The sequence below is a fragment of the Mytilus trossulus genome, chromosome 3, assembly GCF_036588685.1.
Source record: "Mytilus trossulus isolate FHL-02 chromosome 3, PNRI_Mtr1.1.1.hap1, whole genome shotgun sequence".
Taxonomy (NCBI): Eukaryota; Metazoa; Mollusca; class Bivalvia; order Mytilida; family Mytilidae; genus Mytilus; species Mytilus trossulus.
Window position 1 is genome coordinate 67968324 of NC_086375.1, and position 21264 is coordinate 67989587.

Here is a 21264-nt window from a genome sequence, read left to right on the forward strand (position 1 = left end):
TGTTGGCAAGGAGGTATCCACAGTTCAAATTCTCATCTATTTACAATGTTTCTATAGGTTGTTCATATCAATCTTGAAAACACGAAATCAAACATCCATAAAAATGCAAATCTATATAACTCTAAAACTTGGTGACGACTAAAATGAATGTTCACATTAACCATAAACATCCAATGTACCAGTTGTAATGTTATATAAATAATCAATGTATGTAGAAACTTAATTGGCTTTTATAAAGTTTTCTTAATAGTTTGTTGAAATATAGATGAAGCTTAAGTTATGTTTGTAGGAAACTGAGTGGACTCTCTTAAGTCGAAAGAATACCAATGTTGCATTTAGTATTGTCATGGTTAGCTATACAATCAAGTCAGCTTAGGGTATCATATTTTATAGATATTGATATTAAGATTTTAATTAAGTAATAATGTTGCCGTAAAATTTAAAAAGAAATTGCTTTCTTCCTCTTTTTTCTTTATGGCTTTAAAAAATGTAAAAAATTTAAAGCAACAAATTAATGAAAGTCCAGTTATATACCTTAACTGTTTCTGACCATGGACTCCATTTGTTAGCCAGTAACCAGAAACCAGAGATTTTATCTCCATAGTTATAAGACTCTGTGGAATCTCGACTCCCAACATCTACAGCAAATATAGAGTTGGCCCCTAACTGTTTCATTACATCAGCTGTTTTAATAGAAAAAAATAAAAAATAATGATACAATTATTCATAATACAAAGGTAAATGCTATATGCACTATCTTCTTAAAAAAAGCTTATCAATGTGTTTTTCTTGTTACTGTTGTAGGGAGTTTGTCCCAAAGCTATTTTTTAAATCTTTATTAGTTTTTTTTTGTTCAACAAAGAAAAACACTTCTAAGTTGAGCTGAAGTATAAGATAGAAATATGCAAACAATTGAGGGAAAATTTGATGCACTTGTCATGGTAACTAACACCCACATCTGCCACATTGCACTTATCTAATATTTTTAAAGGGCATAACTCTTCCTAACTAGAGGCTCTAAAGAGCCTGTGTTGCTCACCTTGGTCTATGTGAATATTAAACAAGGAAAGCAGATGGATTCATGACAAAAATTGTGTTTTGGTGATGGTTATGTGTTCCTACATCTTACTTTACTGAACATTCTTGCTGCTTACAATTATCTTTATCTATAATGAACTTGGCCCAGTAGTTTCAGTGGAAAATGTCAGTAAAAATTTACAAATTTTAGGAAAATTGTTAAAAATTGACTATAGAGGACAACTCCTTAAAGGGTCAATTGACCATTTCAGTCACGTTGACTTATTTGTAAATCTTACTTTTCTGAACATTATTGCTGTTTACAGTTTATCATTATCTATAATAATATTCAAGATAATAACCAATAACAGCAAAATTTCCTTAAAATTACCAATTCAGGGGCAGCAACCCAACAAAGGGTTGTCCAATTCATCTGAAAATTTCAGGGATAATAGATCTTGACCTGATAAACAATTCTACCCTCGTCAGATTTGCTCTAAATGCTTTGGTTTTTGAGTTAAAAGCCAAAATTGCATTTTACCCCATGTTCTATTTTTAGTCGTGGTGGCCATCTTGGTCGGATGTTCGGGTCACCCCACACATTTTTTAAACAAGATACCCCAAAGATGACTGTGGCCAAGTTTGGATCAATTTGGCCCAGTAGTTTCAGAGGAGAAGATTTTTGTAACATTACTAAGATTTACGAAAAAATGGTTTAAAATTGACTATAAAGGGCAACAACTCCTTAAGGGGTCAATTGACCATTTCGGTCATGTTGACTTTTTTGTAAATCTTACTTTTCTGAACTTATTGCTGTTTACACTTTATCTCTATCTATAATAACATTCAAGATAATAACCAAAAACAGTAAAATTTCCTTAAAATTACCAATTCAGGGGCAGCAACCCAACAAAGGGTTGTCCGATTCATCTGAAAATTTCTGGGCAGATAGATCTTGACCTGATAAACAATTTTACTTCCTGTCAGATTTCCTCTGATTGCTTTGGTTTTTGAGCTATAAGCCAAAAACTGCATTTTACCCCTATGTTCTATTTTTAGCCATGGCGGCCATCTTGGTTGGTTGGCTTGGTCACCGGACACTTTTTTTGAACTAGATACCCCAATGATGATTGTGGCCAAGTTTGGTTAAATTTGGCCCAGTAGTTTCAGAGAAGAAGATTTTTGTAAAAGTTAACGCATGACAACGGACGACGGCGGACGCCAAATGATGGGAAAAGCTCACTTGGCCCTTCGGGCCAGGTGAGCTAAAAAGTTGATTGTCCACAATTTCATATTTTGGGATATTGCTGAAATTAACCTAAAGTATAAGGATCTAAAATCTGACCAGAATTGTACATGTGTGATTTCTAACAAGGCCATTTTCCACATATTTAATATCTCTAAGGGGCATAATTATTTGAAACACAAACTTTCCTCTACCATTTAAGAACTTGTCCATGATATTGCTGGTATTAACCTATAGTATAAGTTTAATAAAAAATCTGGCAAGAATTGTACCCATGAGAGCCCTGACAAGGCAATTACCCATAAATTCAATATTTCTAAAGGGCACAACTCTTAAACAAGTGAAACTGCGAGCTACTGCTCACTGATGATACCCCTGCCGCAAGTGGATAATATAAATAGTGTAAAAATATGCAAGTGTTCGGTAAACAGGAAGTTGTCTAGTGATGAATCTGAAAACGCATCACACGGTATAGCTGACTTATATTAATCCTGAAACCAAATTTCAGAAATCCTTGTATTGTAGTTCCTGAGAAAAATGTGACGAAATTTTCAACTTGGTTGTTGTCTCTTTGACACATTCCCCATTTCCATTCTCAATTTTATCATGTGTAAAATCATAAAAGTGTTATGTAAACAGGAAGTTGTCAAGTGATCAACCTGAAAACGCATCACACGGTATAGCTGACTTAGATAAACCCTGAAGCCAAATTTCAGAAATCCTTGTATTGTAGTTCCTGAGAAAAATGCGACAAAAAATATTCATGGGACGGACGGACTGACAGAAGGACAGAAAGAGGTAAAACAGTATACCCCCCCCTTTTTTTAAAGCGGGGGTATAAAAAGAAAAAAGTCAATTGTCCACCAATATAGAACTTGTCTGAGATATTAACCTAACTTTTAAAAAAATCTCACAAGAATTGTATCTGTAAGAGTGGGGAAACTATTTCTATGTCCCCCACAATGTTTTACGCAGGATAAAAAAAAGACAATGTTATAATTCCTTGAAAGCACAAATAATTATTTTGAATATGACAGAATTATAAAGGCTTCATTTAAAACTGTGCTTGTTGAAAGCGCAATACTGTATATTCAGAAATTATTGTGTAGCTTTTATTAATGCAAATAATGCAACTTCTTGAGTATCGCAATAATAAGAACTCACATTCTGTTATTTGATACTATATATACCAGTTATTTCCTAATGTAAAATGAAGACAATATTTCTCCGATATCTACATGTACAAACAGCCTATAAATGTTTCATGTCATATACCAAAATACATATATCTGTGTGTAATTATTTCCTAACTTGCAATAATCTGAATTAACAATAGTTTATATTTAGTCTATCAAATAAAGATCAGACAAACCAGGCAAGTTATTGACATAGCCTCCATCCAGTAAGTAATGGGCATCTACAGGATCACACAATGGTGGCAAATATCCAGACAGTGACATACTGGCTCTCACATATCGCCATAAACTGCCTGAAATGTAGAAGAAATTATACTTGTTAATCTCATTCTAATTCATTCAAAACCGGTCTAAATTTGGAAAAGGCAACATCAAAGTAGCATGTACACATAATGTGAATGACAGGGACATACTGCCAAGATTGTCTGCTTAGAAGAAATGTATGAAAAATTAACACTTTAAAATAATGGCAACATGAACTTTGCTTGTGTAAGGAATGTCCAAGACTATTTGGTAAAACAAATATGCCACTTATGCATGAAAAGTACAAACCAAAACTTTATTTTAAATATTAAATCTATTCAGATATGAACCAAAAACTCTGATATTTACCCAAAATTCACATTTTAAGGGGAATAACTTTTAAATGGGTAAAAGAGATAGAACTTGACTGGCTGATCCTTTTACCCAAGTAAGATTTGCTCTCATTTTTGATACAGGTAAAAGCCAAAAATTACATTTTATTGCTTTGTTCTATTTATAGGAGCAGTGGTCATGTTTTTTCGATGGATCAAATCCAGACATACAGCCCGTAACAGAGAAGTGATTGAATTGATGTTTCTTTACCGTCAAAATTAGCTACGTTATCGACAAACTTAATTGAGTAGTGACCAAACTATTGGTACTTTAACGTTAAAAAGATTGACAATGCTGACAAACTTTCATGTGTCGATAATCAAGTTTAATACCGATAATATTGAAAATAATTCTAATAATATAAAACAAAATATGTCCATGCACCATTTCGACGTGAAAAAGCTCGTTGGAACTTTGGTTTTTAAATAATTTTTTTCATGGTGTGAATTATTCAGCTTGAAGCAAGAAAACTCTTCGATCAAACAAAGGAATTTCTGGTGTTAATTTACCAATTTTTGTCGAAATACACGTACATTTCTGCTTAACCACGTTAATTGAACAACTTAGTGCTAACAAACATCTGCTAAGGCACGAATCATTTGATTTTCAGCAGGGGAAGAGGGGAGGGGTATATAGTTATGTATCTCAGAATAATTTAATAACCGCTTCACAGGTCAGATTTTTATGCCCCCCGCCTTTAGGTGACAGGGCATTAAGGTTTACCCTTGTCTGAACGTCTGGTCTATAAATTTTTTTGTCAAATATATATTGGCTTGTGTATGTCAGATTGGTTTGATATTTGGTCTAAAGCTTTATCAAGGTGAATTGTCTCCCCTTTTCAGGTCTGTCATTTGTCTTCTTCCTGTTTGGCGGGAGCATCTGTGTCTCATAGACACATTTTTTCTGGTTTCTATAACAATTTATACAGGAAAATTTTGTTCTTTTTTTTTTTCATATGACAAAAATATTGAGGCAGCAGATTTTTTAAATCAAAATCAGGGTTTATAGAATATTGTTTTCTTAAAACTACCAGGCCCCTTTCTCCATGAAAATTAAATGGTCCATGGCAAAATAAAAAATTCCCACATGTTCAACTTCAAAATTTGACCAGATTCTATTCTTAACTGTCATAATATACTAGGATAACATAGAAAATGTCCTGTATGGGACGATTCTGTACTCATACTTCACGCGTAGTTCGGTACAAGTGTCCTCTTAGTGAACGCACCCAACTACGCGTGCAGTAAAAAGTGTACTCTTATGTCAGATACCGGGCAGTTTCTTTGTTATATCTGTACTTTATCAAATACATGTACATGTTAATATTTACTTAATATTAAATAGGTATAAATTATTGCTGAAAGCCTGTTCAGGGTTTCTTTCTTGTGTATGATTATATAATTTTTCACATGCCTGAACTCATTGACGATAATGTCAGGTGCTCTATTAGAAAAAAATGGATTTCTAGTTTGGGTTTGAAAAAGAAATTTCGCCTTTTCTTGAGCCTGTTTTGTACATTTAGTTTAACAGATATGATCCAATGGAAATTTTCACATGGAACCTTCGGTAAATAGGAAAATGAAAAGATATGGGGTAATTTACAGAGTGACCACACTCCATCCATGAGAAAAACGGTACATTAAATCTTAGGACGGTCAGAACATTTTAAGGACGTAACAGATCGAAGTACAATTTTAAGTAGTACATAGATGTGCAATAATTCACCTTCCTGTACATGTTCATGAAGTTCTAAATTTTGAATGTTGATTTTGAAAATCTCAAAATGTCCGTTAACAATGAAAAAGTTTGACCATGAAAAATCACATATCTAAGCAACGCAGTGGTTTAATTGATTATAAGAAAGTTTCAGCATATCATGGCAAATTTCTTTAATTTGAGAGTTTTCCTTTAGTTACAAATGTAGCTCCATGTCTGATGGTGAAATAAAAATGAATGTCTCAGAAAGTGGTGAATTAGTTTCCATAAATGACAGATGAATCAGGCCAAGCTTAGTAGCTTACAGTAAACAGACTACTGTAACATTGACGCACTCGTCGAACTGTTTAAAAGATTTGTGATTATGACCAAAAATTTATATACAACTTCATTTATAAATTAATCTGAATTTCATTGCGCGTCGTCACAATAATGAAAGTTATAAAAAAAAATCTATAACCAGCAGATCTATACTTCTATAAAGAAAGTATTCTTGTACAAAAGGGTATTTATTATAAAATGGTCCTAACTATTTAATAGATAGTTTACCACAGAAATCTTAAACGGAAGTTTCGAATTTTTAAACAGAAGAGATTTGAAAATAAATTCAACTTTAAATAAACACTGAAATAATTTTAATACCTCGAAGGTGTAAAGAATAAACCAACAATCTCAATCTTTAAAAGTGTCTTCATTGCACTAACCGACGAGTTCATGTTTACAGTAGAAACAGTGGATGTGACTCCATTAAATTCATTATCATTGTAGTCATGAATATTTATCGCTTATATTAAATTGATAAAGATTTTATCGAGGTCACCCCAACTGTTTCTACAGCTAAGATCAGTTACATGTAACATGATCTCGTCAATTCGCACGACAAAACCATTGTTTATGACAGAACACACATTCTAGATTATGTATTTTTGTTTCCTTCAGTTCGAAAGTATTTGATCATTTCAACTCCTTTGTATTTCATAATATGTGTCATGAACAAAGACATATGTTCGATTGAATTATAATTTCCTCGTAACAAATGATAGAAATTTCGGAGATCCTGTATTTGATCCTTTACCGTTAAAATGAAAATGCCAATGACAGAGGTTGATTATAAAAAATGTTTTACTGTGTTAAAAAAACTTTGACTTAAAGAATGAAAACTTACATGTTGGAGATGAAATATTTTGTCAATGACTAAAATTAAATTATGTCACTTCTGAAATAAGTTTGTCGATAACGTAACTTATTCTGACGATAAAGAAACGCGAATTCGATCACTACTCTGTTACGGGATGTACATTTTTTGAACCTAGATACCAAGGAACATTTAGCTGAAGTTTTGTAGTATTTGGCCCAGTAGTCTCTTCAGAGAAGATTTTAAAAAAAGTTAAGAATGGGGTACTGACAACTTACATCAGATGGCACCATTGAAGACAGATGTTTAAGTGGTCGCAAAAGCTCATGTGACCTTTCAAATACAAATTAGTTACTATTTTCCATGATCTCCAGACCCCCCCCCCCCCCCGCCCCCCCCCCCCCCCCCCCCATATTCTGGTACTATAAAGCCACAATAATTTTGATATACAAATGTATTCACACATACTTCCAGATTGTAAGAGAAAATTGTAAATATTTAAAAAAAAAAAAAAAATCATTCAAATCTATAGGCTACTTGTAATGAAGATACATAATGGGAAATATGAATACCAAGATTTAATCTTACCATGAGTATGTATTCTCATTGAAGAACTTGTAATATCAGTAGTAATACAGAAGTATGGAATCCATAAATCTTCTATTTGTCGGTCTTTGAAGGTTTTCTCTAATGTCACATTAAAGGATTGACCTAAAGTAAAGTAAAGCACATATACATTTTCAAAAACTATTTCATTTACATAATTCAGAGCTAATTGATTACTTTTCAGCAATTGTGTGATTATATATTTTGGCAATTATAGTGCTATTATTTTTCAGTATGTGTGAGTCTAGTGATCTTTAATCTTTCTGTCATTTTATTCAATTTCTGTTGTTTCAAGTGACTGCATAACAAATATAAAGAAAATATTTAAAGAGAGATAAAAACTCAACATATTATTGAATTTTATAGATTAAATATTTTGCTCTGTAAAATGGATTACATTCTGTATGTATGTGTCTGGCCCAAGTCAGGAGCCTGTAATTCATTGGTTGTTTTTGTTTGTTTATGTGCTACATATTTGCTTTTCGTTCAATTTTTGTACAAAAGTTAGCTTTCTTATTTGAATTGTTTTACATTGTCATTTCGGGGCCTTTTATATCTGACTATGGTGTATGGGCTTTGCTCGTTATTGAAGGGTGTATGGTTACCTATAGTTGTTAATTTTTTCTGTGTCGTTTAGTCTCTTGTGGAGAGTTGTCTCACTGGCAATCATACCACATCTTTTTTTTATATCAAGAAGTACATTTCTTTTTTAAAACTGATTTGATAAAAAATCCCACTATTTTAATCTGTCTCTTTCTTTTTTTTAATTTTTAAAGTTATCCTTATTCACTGACAAAAAAAGCAAACTAAAGGGTACATTGTTTTAACATTTCTCTATATGATTATATACCTGTAAACATTGAGGTAATAGGATAAGTCAGATCTAATACTTTCTGCCAAATTGATGTCATGTCCTGTAAAATAACAAATGTTTACAATTCAAATTTCATGGAGGAAAAAAACTAAATATTTGTTATATGTAAATAAAATTTGCTTTATTGTAAAAATAATTTAAAAGGGGCCTTAATAGCCTAGTGGTCTAAGTAGTCCTACTACTGAATCATAAGCATGTCGACACTGATATTGTGAGTTCCAATCATGCATCTGGCAGGTATGCTCAACTCCTATTTTAATTGACTAGGATTGGTAATTTTCATGCTGAAATTCTGTGGTTCTCTCTATACACTTTGTGTTCCGGTACCAACCAAAACTGACCACCTCAAAATAAGCATATAAGTATTGCTCAACACAAAAAAAATATTAAATTCATTAATCAATCTTTCTGTTTCACTTTCTAATACTGATAATATACTTTTAAATGATATGAGCAAATAAGCCCTAATACGGATAAATCATCATGTGCAATATTGAAAACGTTTCACTGTCAATATAAATCAAGATTTGATATTGCTCTTCGAACAGGGCTAATACGGAAAAAAACAGGGCCAATACAGGAAAAAAGTGGGAAAAAATGTATTGGCCCTGTATTGATCACGTTTGTTTTAAAGAAAAACAGGGCCAATACAGAAAAAGGTGGGGAAAAAAACATATTGGCCCTGTATTGAGTACAGTTTTTAATTTTCTTATAATCATTTAATAAAAGTGTTATGAACTGGCTGTTTCTGTTTTGGCACTGGTATAGATTCTCGGTCAGCTGTATTGGCCCTCGACCCTACGGGTCCAAGAACTGAATTTGAGTAATAAGGAATATGCAAAAAACACTTATTTACAAGCCAAATCACAACAAAGTTGAAATTGAATGCCAATACAATTAAATCCAGATGAAGTCCTATGCATTGTTTACATAACAAAAACATAGGATCATTAACCATAGTTTGATTTAATATTATACAAACCATGGACCATTCTCTACATCTCTGTGTAAATCTGGTTATATTTCTATCTTCACACCATACAGCACCTACAAAGGAGCCCATACTGGTTCCCCCTACCATATCTATTGGGACTTCAGCCTCCAGTAAGGCCTTTACAATCCCTATATGTGAAAGGCCTCTGAAAGAAAAAGCCTCAACTGTTGAATTTTGTTTATTATATAATATGACTGTACACCAGCAGACAATAAACATGATATTTTTATTATTTCATGATGTTCATTCAAATGGTGTGTTTTTTTAACACTTGCACTTACTTAAGCTGTTTGTCAGATAAGCAATGTGTTTGAGCCACATTGGTAGTTTATATGAATCCAACAGTCAGGTTATACGACAAGTTCTTTGTAGAGTAAGACAAATGAGTTTGAAAGTTTGAACATGAAGTCTAAATTAAATTTGTGAACTAATACAAACCAGCTACATTGTGATGAATACAATGTACTTCTAAAACAGAACTGGTTTTGTATAGAATAGATTGATTGATTAAAATAAAACATTCTTTTCCACAACGTATGTTATTGATTATAAAATTGATTAAGACAGATCCTCAAAATTTTGGAAGATTTCCAAGATCAAACTTAAATCAGAATCTTGTATCTTACCTTGCTCCTCCCCCACCTAATACTAAGCCAACAGATGTCCCCGTCAAAAATCTTGCAAGACGTGAAAAATCTGATAATCTGTCTGGCTTTGTTTGATAAACCCTTTCATAACTTTCAACCTGAAAGTACATTGTGTATAACTTTATCTGAGAAGTCAACAAATAAATTTCTTACATTGACCTTTACAACTGATTCATTATGTAACTTTCATGTACACGGTACAAATTTTTATAGTTTATTTCATTTTTTTGTTTATGACTTTATTGTGTTGATTCATGAATCCAATGAATTGTTATAATTTATTTTAAAAATATTCTTTCTTTCTTTATGTCAACTTTGTGTGACTAAATGAACTTCTATAAGCCTATATTATAAACTGATAAAAACTAGTAATAGGTAATCAAGACTAAAATCAAGTAAAATAGTTTGACAGAAATTTCTATGACAACATACCGCATAACACCCCCTTCTGACTTTTTGGTAACATTTGTTGAATAATGACCAGGAACCAGAAGAAGTAAAATAAGTGTCTTTATAATCCACATTTTTAATGTTTGTCTTATTTAGCTCAACTACTATAACTTATTGGTGATAGTTGCCATACCAGAGGCATCTATTTTCACATCCTAAAATTGAGCTACATAAGTGCCAAAGAAAATAAATAAACAAGACTATACTCCTACCACTCTAATTTCAGCTTGTTTTTTGAGAACCCTTTTAGGACATCTAATATGATGATGTGATGAACACCATCCCCTAGCATTTAACCATTCTATTGTCCCTTTAGGTGATTCTGCATCCTCGTCATGTAACAGAACCAACTCTTTCTGAGCTCGTACAGCTATGTTCTCCATCTGTTGTTCTACCTGTAAGAAATATGTGTGAATAATCAATAAAGAATGCTTGCATTGCAGTTACAGTTGTTAACTTTGTTGGATAATAACTAGGCTCCCAAGTCTGTGAAACCTCAAAGATTCCTCCAACAATTATGATAACAGGTGCACAACTTTAATATGTGTACAATCTGTCTTTAAGGTAGATCACCAGTATATATTTTTTGAGACAGATTTTTTTATAATTTGCCAAAATGAAGATTTTACTATGCTCTTTTCAAAAATTTAATAAAAAGTATGGGTCACCGTGCTATTTTTCAAGCAATGAGTCGTTGAAAATTGCAAAAATTTGGTTAGTTTGTTCATGAAAAAACACATCAGTGTGCATAAAAAAAATTCTATGAGATAGAATTTTGAAATAAATTGTGAGAAGAAAGGTTTCATAATATGTTTGAAGAAAATAAAAAGAAAACATGGTGTCACCGAACTTGTTTTCTTGCTACAAGTAAAAATTAAAAATTTCCCTTTTAGCCCAGTATAAATTTTGTACTAAAAGAGTTAATTCCCCCTTAAATGGCTTATTTGAAAAAAATAGTTTAAAACCCCCAAAAAATGATATTGGATAAAATATTTTGAATGAATCCATTAATAAACAGGTTTTCTTCAAATAGAAAAACAGTCTAACTATTGAATTACAATTCTGTCTCTAAATTGGCAGATTTAGGCAAATAACTAAACCGATTTTGTACTGTGATTGTACAATCCAAGAAGGCGGTATACCATCAATCTACCTTCAATGGTTGAAAACTATAGAACTTGAAAACTCCATCTTATCAGGCACAAAAATTCAAAATATGTGCAATCTACCTGTGAAGTTTCAGGGATCTTGATCGAAAACTGTAGGAGTTGGTAACAGAAATAAGTTTTTTCCTACATGGCTGTCTGCCAATCCGCAAGACAATTAGTTGGTTTGGGATTTTGTCAATTCCATACAAAAATCCAAAGGATCAGCAATCATGAATAAGGTGTCTTACAGATTCAAAAATCGCCAGCATTATGAGCGTATACAACTTATCACCATCAAGCTACTGATCAAAGGACCAAAGATGAAATCATTCTGTTCAATAGTATTTGAGAAAGTGTGTCAGAAATACTTGTTAGACATATGGTTGAATGGACAAGAAAAATCCAATATAGCAGTGGATATAATAAAAGCAATAATTGTTTAAAAAAGTAGGCATATCACATATCAATAATTACCTCCCCTACTGAAGGGTCATTTTTGGCGAGCCCTACAATTAATATACAGTCAGCTTGTCTGATACAATGTTTGGTCCACTTTGTCATGGAATAGTCACACTGATATAAGGTTATGATGTTCATGTCTTCTTGTTGACCAAGCCAGTTAAATAGTCGGAACTCATTTATACTGGAAAATACAGACAATATTCCTATCAAATCAACACGAATGAAATAATTTTATCCCGTGTAATTGAAATTGTTTTAGCCATCAGACTGAGTATTATTATATAAAACTATCTACCAATAGGAGAAAAGTATTTTTGAAAACAATTTCTGTTATGAGTTCTATATCTAAAATGAAATGTAGAGCCATAAACTTTTGGTCGCTTAAAAAATACTATAATTAATTATCTGAAATAGTTCACAAAATTTACCTTTCAAAAGCACCAGTTCCTAAGTTTTGTTTGACTATATCACTGGTTAATCTGGTTGTATTACCTGCAATTGATTATATATATACTTTAATTTTTTTTTTGAAGAAAAATGAGAGATTGATTATTGCAATTTCAGGAAATAATGCTTTTAAAAAATGAAAATGCAATGATACATTTCCTGTTGCTTTTCCCCCAATAAAAATTGCAAATATTCGTAAATAACAAGATCAGGGGTAAAGCATTTTAAAAACAATTTTGTTAAAAAAATTAACTTATAAAACAGTATATTTCAAAGCTTTTAACATGCATTTTACACTTTAATAAACCTACTTCATGATTTAAATTGATTGTAATCTCTAGAATTATAAATGTTACATACTGGGATATATCATTTATATTTAACATTCAGATGAATTTTAACAAGTTCTAAATGCATACACAAATTCATCAAACTATTGCCAGATAATATATACTTTGTCTCTACTAACCAATAGCTTGTAGACTATGCTGTAATTCCAAAGTAAAGCTAGTTAAAGGCACATCTTTATTGGAACCTAATACTGCTATTGTAGACAAGTTACCCACTGATACCTTCTTGTCTATACCTGAGACATGATCAAGATCTGAAATAAATAATGATAAAATAATGTAATTTAATCTATTTTTGAATTTAAGTTTCTATCAAGATTACAGGAAAGCATTCACATTTTTTTTTATTTCACTTAAAACTTCCAACTTGAGGATTATAAGCCTGAAGTATTGAGATAGAATCCAAAAGAGTATTTGTTCATAAAATTCATCAGTAAAGCCTACTAAAGGGCAATAACATCAATAAACTGATGACTTATTTGTATTTTTGCCTGAAAATAGATTTTGCTTTCTATCTATCATAGGTCCATAAGATCTAATATTGCTGGATACTTTTGATGTGTACATTTTCTGTGCATCCATTCAGGTTTTCCATGCACATTTTTTAAATAATTAGCAAAAATGCTAGTTCCTGAGTTCCTGTGTTGTCACCATATTTAGCATCTAATCTAGAATTGAAAACTACAATATGAGTAAAATATATTTTATTTATCAAATACCATGTATGTAACTTACTCATGTGTACTTCATCTCTTGTTTCAATATGACCAAGAATTCTTTGTCCTAACAAATGTATCAGCCTTGTTACAATCTGTGGGTACTTTCGTTTAATTAGATTTAGTAAATCACCTGGCAAATGGGCACATTCTGTGTCTCTGTAAAAATGTAATTACTATCATATTATGAACTTTGTAATAAAAAGTATGTTTCAATTATATGATCTTGAACTGTGACCTACTATACAAAATAAAACATTACATAACTTCTTTCAAACAAAAGGGTCAGTCCTTTAAACGTAAGATTTTTTTGAGTTCATGATAATTGATACCTTATACAGTAATGTAGTTCAGAGTTTATCTTAAGTGCATTTGAGAATCAAATCAATTGTCCTTAAGCTATATCTGACTTGAATTTATGACAAGCAAACATGAGTGTGGTATTTAAAAAAGTAATGTCTATCAACTTCATCTCAAGCTCTTTCCTACCAATCATTACAAAAACACCAATCCTAACTGCTACCTAATTATAAAGTTTTTTCATTTCAATATTTTGGGCATTCCTGTATAGTTCTGTACACCTTCTTACCTGACAGCCATTATAGTGGTTGTTCTAGCAGTGTCTGTAAGAACTTCCACAATGCCAACCAGTTCTCCTCGTCCATACTCAGCCACAAGTGATTTTTTACCATTGTGATGTGTTCTAACAGATCTTAGACGTCCTGTTAGTATGATATATACACTGTCTGACTGGTCCCCTTGTCTGAAATTTATTTAAGAATTGAATGAATTTATTGGGGTGTAAAAGCGTTGACCGAAGTACATTTTGTATGAAGCGCGGAAGCGCTTCATTCTAAAAATGTACGCATGGTCAACGCTTTTACAACCCTATAAAGTTACAAAAAGAATTAACAAATTTATTGGCACTACCATTTTCTATGTTCAGTGAACCATGAAAATTGGGTAAAAACTTTAATTTGGCATTTAAGATAAGAAAGATTATAATACAGGAATTATGTGTACTAAGTTTCAAGTTGATTGGACTTCAACTTCATCAAAAACTACCCCGACCAAAAATCTTAACCTGAAGTGGGACAGACGGACGGATAGATGGATGGACAAACAAACAAACACACAGACCAAAAAACACAATGTCCATTTATGGAGCATAATAAATTTCCACTCAATCCACAAATATTGGTATCCATAAAAATAACTGTCCAAATCCAGTTTCCTAACTAAAGACAGGATGTTTATGTTGGGTTAATTGAAAAAATAAATTCTAGATACTGCATATTTTTTAGTTGGCATTTGGCCAATAGTACTTTATTATAAAGTTATGTTATACATAGAGTAACTTAACAGCAGATAGGATTATTCCTGGAAAAAGTTATGTGAACATTGTTCTAGAATTTCTATAGTGTTGCATGACAAAAGACATTAAATATATCAAATTACATTTAATTACTCTCACTACCTTAATTATTGTAGTACTTAAATTTCTATGTATAAATATGCTGTGACAGTATTGAAATGTTACCAATTGATTGAATTCATAAGATTTTGAAAAAGCAAAGTACACCATGAAAATGATATGCTGCATTCCTGTCCTTGCACTGATCTTGTTCGGAGAGATGGTGAAAGGAACATGCAACTCAAATCTTGGTAAGTGTGAAACTTAATAAAATATTATTATTTTATCCCCGGCTTAGTATATATCTAGGATGTTGATTGGTTAATGCACATCGTTACAAAACCCATAGCCCCTGGGTGTTGCTAACCCATATCACTGGACGTTGCTAACCATTATCCCGGGGAATTTCATGCAAGTTTTCCCTTGTTCCATGATTGCTCCTTGTGGAATATTGAATTCTATAGATTATCTATGATGTTTGTAAATAAATATTTAGTTCATTAATGATTTTTTCCTATTATGCTGATCATTTACACTCATGGGACTACTGACCTAGCTATGCAAATGACCCACATTGCATCATACTTCTATGACCTAATTTTCACAACATTGAGCCCCAAATTTGACTCAATCCAGTTTCTCTGTCTCCGTATTAAAAACATCTTATATTTGACTACCAGTATGGTTCTACCACACCCCTTAAAAAATATGTAAAATTTCCAAATTTCAATAAAACCTTTTTAGATAGTGAAAAAAAATGTTGTTTTCACGTTAACCTTTGTACCCAAATTTCCATAAAAACTCATCTTATTGGGACTAAGACCAGGGATAAATTTGTTATCTACGTTTATATCCGTAGATATGGATATTTTAACACCCTTCAGTGCCCTGTTCACCCTTCGGCTACGCCTCATGGTGTACTGGCGTACTTCAGGGTGTTAAAATATTCATATCTACGGATATGAACGTAGATAACTTATAGTATCATAGTTGTAATTGTTTCAACTTTTCAGGTAGGTAACTTCCCATTATTTATAATTATTTAATCTGTGACCATTTGGTACTGTACACTGAATACAAATGATTTCGACCAAACTGAAGTACATTCAATGCTGTTTCATTATATTCTGACAGGATATCAACTTTGAAAAATCGTTATGTATCACTTTATTAAGTTACTACTAGTTTACACGAATGCAAAGACAACTTGAACAAAATATTTATCAAAAGAAGGATTATTTAATTTTACTCATTTATAACAAACTCAAAATTTTGCATGCAAATCTTTTTATCATCAAATTTTAATAATATATTAATCAATTAAGTTTGTCTTTGTTTTAAGGGAGTTCTCTTGTAGGAGACCTCATTGGAATGGTGTTGAAACTGAAAGGTTCAGGTATGTATAAAACCTTCATGTTTTAAGTTGAGTTTCAAAGAGTTAATAACATAATAATGTTCTGGTTGCTGTTTTTTTTGTATTCTATTGTTTGTCTTTTAGATGTTGTTTTGTTTTTTGCCATTGCACTTCCAGTTTGCTTCAGACTTATGATTTTGAACATCTCTTTACTACCTTTCGCCTCTCTTGTAATACTTTATTTCGATCATTTATTTTATATGCATGGTTGAGGTACTGTTTTCTGTAAATAAAAATGTTGTTTATTCCTGAAAGACCATTGCTTTAAGGTATGGAAATTTTCAACAGAATATTTCTTTTAATTTTTTTTTTATCGAATTCAGTGTAAAGACAATATAGGTATAGTGACCTAAAATATGAAATTTATTTGTATTCGGCTAGGAACAGAAAATGCTCGGTCAAGCCTCACACAAATAAATTTCATATTTCAAGACACTATACGTATATTGTCTAATTAACATTAAACTTTTGATATTTTCAGACAATGGTTGTTGCAGTCTAAATAAAAAGACAACCCCTGCCTTTTCAGCTATTCTAACAAAGGTGCAATCACTTGTAGTAAAAGATACCATTAAATTTGACAAAGTTGTGACCAATATACAAAATGGCTACAATCCCAGTTCTGGAATATTCACTGCACCAATAGTTGGCGTTTATCAATTCTCTTCCACAGTAATGAGTGACAAGGGCCAGAAACTTGTGGTCCATCTTTGGTACAATGATGTGAAGATGTCAGGAGGATGGACATTGGGGAATCAACATGTTCAAGCAACTATTAACATGGTTTTAGAATTACAAAAGGGAGACCAAGTTACCATTAAGTCATGTGAAAGTAATAATGTTTATAGTGACGATGATGATTACACCTCTTTTTCAGGATATCTGATTGCTCAATAAATTTATCAGTAATTTATTTCTTCATTATACATTATATATATAAAAAAAAAGAAGATGTGGTAGGATGCCAATGAGACAACTCTCCACAAGAAACCAAAATGACACATCAATAAATATATAGTTTACTGAAAAATATTAACAAACAAATTATCACACCAGGGTTTTAATACAGGCATCATAGATATAAATTAACATGCAGGCATCTTATACATTCAGGTATTTTACATTCTTTCTTTAATGATTATATTCTATAAAAGTACAAAAAAGTTGTCATTTACCTCAAAAACTTACCAAACCTTCAAACAGACTTATTTAGAAGGGATATAGTTACAATATTGTTGTACAAATAATAAGATGTGGTGTGACTGCCAATGAGACACTCTCCATAAGAGACCAAATGACACAGAAATTGAAATCTAACTATAGGTCACTGTATGGCCTTCAACAATACAGCATAGTCAGCTATAAAAAGCCCCAAAATGACAGAGGTAAAAAATTCAAACAAGAAAACTAAGGTGATTAAATATTGAATTTTATGGAATTAATATTAATTCACTCATGAAGTCTTGGCATCAGAAAAATTAGTTATTCTGACACCAGTTGTTTGCATTATACAGGTTTTGTTCTTCTCATATATTTATGATGGTATGATACTAAACCCCTATTGGGAGAGATTGTGCTGCATTTTCATATGATGAAGACAAAATAATTCCATCAGTTTAATTGAGGTCTGGAGCTGGGATGTCAGTAACAGCTAGTATTCCTTTCTTAATATATGTTGATCCTTGACATTTTGCTAAGTTTCTTTCTTCTGTTACCTATTCTGACAAGCTTTTTTTATACATATAAAATCTACTTATGGATTCAACATTGAAGTACAATAATTAAATGAAATTAGCATGAATATTATTTTCTATTAAAAATAAGTTCACCTACCTGAATAATGCTTTTCCAGCTTCAATCATCATCCAGTCTAAAGCAAAGTCAATCTGTCTGACAAATGGTGCAATTCTGACAGCAGTGGTATGGGCTACATTCAATACTACAGAAGGCTGTTCCCTCATAATACTGAAAATACACAAAAAACAAGTCTAACTGCAATGGTAATGGCTACATTCAATACTACAGAAGGCTGTTCCCTCATAATACTGAAAATACACAAAAAAACATGTCTAACCGCCATGGTATGGGCTACATTCAATACTACAGAAGGCTGTTCCCTCATAATACTGAAAATACACAAACATGTGTAAGGGTTCTGCAGAATCCAGTGTCTCTCCTACTTTTTCTGTAAATTGCAGGCTCAACAAAAATGAGGAAAAAAGTCAATAAAACTATTCCTCTTGATACAATCTTTTGATTGTAAGAAGCTTCTGTCCAAGTTTGGTAAAAACCCAGCATAGTTTATGAATCTAATAAATGTTTTGAAAACTTTTAACTGCAGACTTTCCTTACCTGTAAAATTCTACTTTGGATATAGTTACTACAATAGTATCTACTTTGGCACGCATTGTAAAGAAGGAGGGTTCTCCTGTCAGCACGGCCAGGGAACCAACAATCTCTCCAGGTAAAGCAACAAACAGCAATGTCTGAAAAATACACAATAGATATGTTAGATTAGCATATATTTTCTTTGAAACTCAATTAAATTTCATGTTTTCTGTGCTCAAGCATTATCCTTAGATTTTGGTCCATGTTGAAGATTGTTCTAGGACCTATAGTTGTAAATTTCTATGACATTCGGTCTCTGGCGGAGAGTTGTTTCATTGGCAATCATACCACATTTTCTCTTTCTACATTAAAAAAAAAACAACATGCAATCAATGGTATAGCTGGATACAATTTAAATGCATGTCAAGCAATAAAAGCATCCAGCAATAGGCAATCTAATTGTGTAAGGAACAGTTTTGACAAGGAGTGATGTGCAATTTATCAAGTTTACCAGCTTTTTAGCAGTCAGGAACATAAAGACAATATATTGCAATGTTTGCTAAAATGCAAACAGATAAGTATTCAAAAATAGCATCTTGAAAATATTGTTTTCTTCATAATACATTTTCATTGAAAGGGTACAAACACCTAAGGTAGTTATGTCTTTCAAAATCAGCTGAACAAAAAATTACACATACCAATTGATATTTTTTTGCAAAGATCCCATAATTTAGCAATAATTGATTTTTTATAAAGGACACTTAGCACACATCTTTTTCCACAACAGTATGTTTCTTTAACAGTTATTAATGAAGAAAAGCAGTTATCTTTTTATTCATAAACAGTGATAAAAAGTTACATGCCCATTCAGTCAAAGAAAATGAAAGTATCTTTAAACAGGAAACTACTGTTTTTTCTAATACCGTGTTCACACTATGAAATCTAAACCGAATTAATTACACCGGTTCACACTTGAAAAAGAATTACCCCACTTTGGGTTTTCCCCTTCAACAAAAATAGACACGCATGCACAACATCTTGTAAACAGTGTCTGTGACAACAAACGAAATGGAAACCGCCACGGTACTGTTCTTCTTTCTTTTGTCACTGATACGGAATAATCGGCGGAAGATTACAAATTTAAAGCGAAACAAGAAAATGTCCTCAGTACACGAATGCCCCACTCGCACTATCATTTTCTATGTTCAGTGGACCGTGAAATAGGGGTAAAAATTGGCTTAAAATTAGAAAGATCATATCATAGGGAACATGTGTACTAAGTTTGAAGTCGATTGGACTTCAACTTCAACAAAAACTACCTTGACCAAAAACTTTAACCTGAAGCGGGACAGACGGACGAACGGACGCACAGACCAGAAAACATAATGCCCCTCTACTATCATAGGTGGGCATATAAAAATAGGTTTGCTAGGTTGAGAAGAATAAGGATGTATTTGATGGCAAGAAACAACTTATTATTGATGAATAGACGCTCAAATTTACAACCGGCAGAAAGGAGGGTATGGAGCAAACCCCGTTCACAGAATTGGTGGGACTGTATATAGTTCCATGTTTTACTGATGAAGTATGGATCCAAAACTTCAGAATCAACAAAGAAACATTTGATTTTTTAAAAGAAAATTTACATGATTTACTGCCGGGCGCCCTCCTAAAATGTCATCAAGTTCATCATAATATCTTCAAGTTGTTCTGCCATCTCCACTCAATTTGTTGCTGTTCTTTGCATTAAAGTAGTTTCTTTTAAAAGTTTTTAATTCTCTGTCTACATTCCGGTGCCGAACGAAGATACCCCAAGCCACCCATTGTTCTTATAATTGAAGAAAAAACAAGGGTGTTTCTTGTTGAATTGTCCTATTCTAACTGAATTTTCCCTTCTCACCACGTTGAAAGTAACAGGGGTCAGTTCTTGGACCAAGTCTCTTCCTGTACTGTATTAATGACATTCCAACTGGTCTAACATCTACAGTACGTTTATTTGCAGACGACACAATAATTTATTTGGCAATAAAATCAAACTTTGATGCAGTAACACTACAAAAAGATCTTGACAAACTGGCATCGTGGGGAACTACCTGGAAAATGACATTCCACCCAGATAAGTGTAACTGGGGGTCACCATCAGTTCCAGCCTTAAATGGGATGTGCATATTAACAACATATGCAAGAAAGCAAATAGCACACTTGGCTTTCTAAGGAGACACCTGAACATAAGTTCAACATCCATTAAAGAGCAAGCATATAAGTCCCTAGTAAGACCATCAATAGAGTATGCTTGCTCTACTTACGGGGCGCCGAATAGGACTCTTGTGGTTTTGTACTCAAAATTCAATTTTGTACGGACAAAAGTGACTTTTGTTCAACAAAAATTAGTTCAGTTTAACAAAATTTGTATCATACTACAAATTTAAAATTTTGTCATACAAACTTATCTATCAGCGCACAAAAGT

The 21264-nt window shown here is 32.3% G+C and overlaps 2 protein-coding genes across 2 annotated transcripts in view; one reads left to right on the forward strand and one right to left on the reverse strand.

Moving 5' to 3' along the window:
- Nucleotides 1-21264, reverse strand: part of LOC134712214 (patatin-like phospholipase domain-containing protein 7) — an 83156-nt gene that overhangs the window by 33789 nt on the left and 28103 nt on the right. Inside the window, exons 16-29 of the mRNA XM_063573542.1 lie at nt 18821-18954; nt 18302-18433; nt 14230-14403; nt 13660-13799; nt 13044-13178; nt 12556-12619; nt 12140-12308; nt 10730-10912; nt 10047-10165; nt 9409-9565; nt 8403-8466; nt 7535-7657; nt 3636-3752; nt 535-683 (exon numbers count right to left, since the gene is read on the reverse strand). Of these exons, the coding sequence (XP_063429612.1) occupies nt 535-683; nt 3636-3752; nt 7535-7657; nt 8403-8466; nt 9409-9565; nt 10047-10165; nt 10730-10912; nt 12140-12308; nt 12556-12619; nt 13044-13178; nt 13660-13799; nt 14230-14403; nt 18302-18433; nt 18821-18954 (1860 nt within the window). The remainder of the gene's footprint in view (nt 1-534; nt 684-3635; nt 3753-7534; nt 7658-8402; nt 8467-9408; nt 9566-10046; nt 10166-10729; nt 10913-12139; nt 12309-12555; nt 12620-13043; nt 13179-13659; nt 13800-14229; nt 14404-18301; nt 18434-18820; nt 18955-21264) is intronic.
- LOC134709664 (collagen alpha-2(VIII) chain-like) lies at nt 15187-17431 on the forward strand. The gene is made up of 3 exons (XM_063569813.1): nt 15187-15305; nt 16397-16450; nt 16950-17431. Exons 1-3 carry the CDS (start codon nt 15224-15226, stop codon nt 17363-17365), a joined length of 552 nt encoding a protein of 183 aa, XP_063425883.1. The 5' UTR covers nt 15187-15223; the 3' UTR covers nt 17366-17431.

Coding starts and splice junctions, on each gene's coding strand:
- LOC134709664 (XM_063569813.1), top strand. CDS start 15,224: ATGAAAATGATATGCTGCATTCCTGTCCTTGCACTGATCTTGTTCGGA. Junction 15,306..16,396: donor AACATGCAACTCAAATCTTG/GTAAGTGTGAAA, acceptor CTTTGTTTTAAG/GGAGTTCTCTTGTAGGAGAC. Junction 16,451..16,949: donor GTTGAAACTGAAAGGTTCAG/GTATGTATAAAA, acceptor TGATATTTTCAG/ACAATGGTTGTTGCAGTCTA.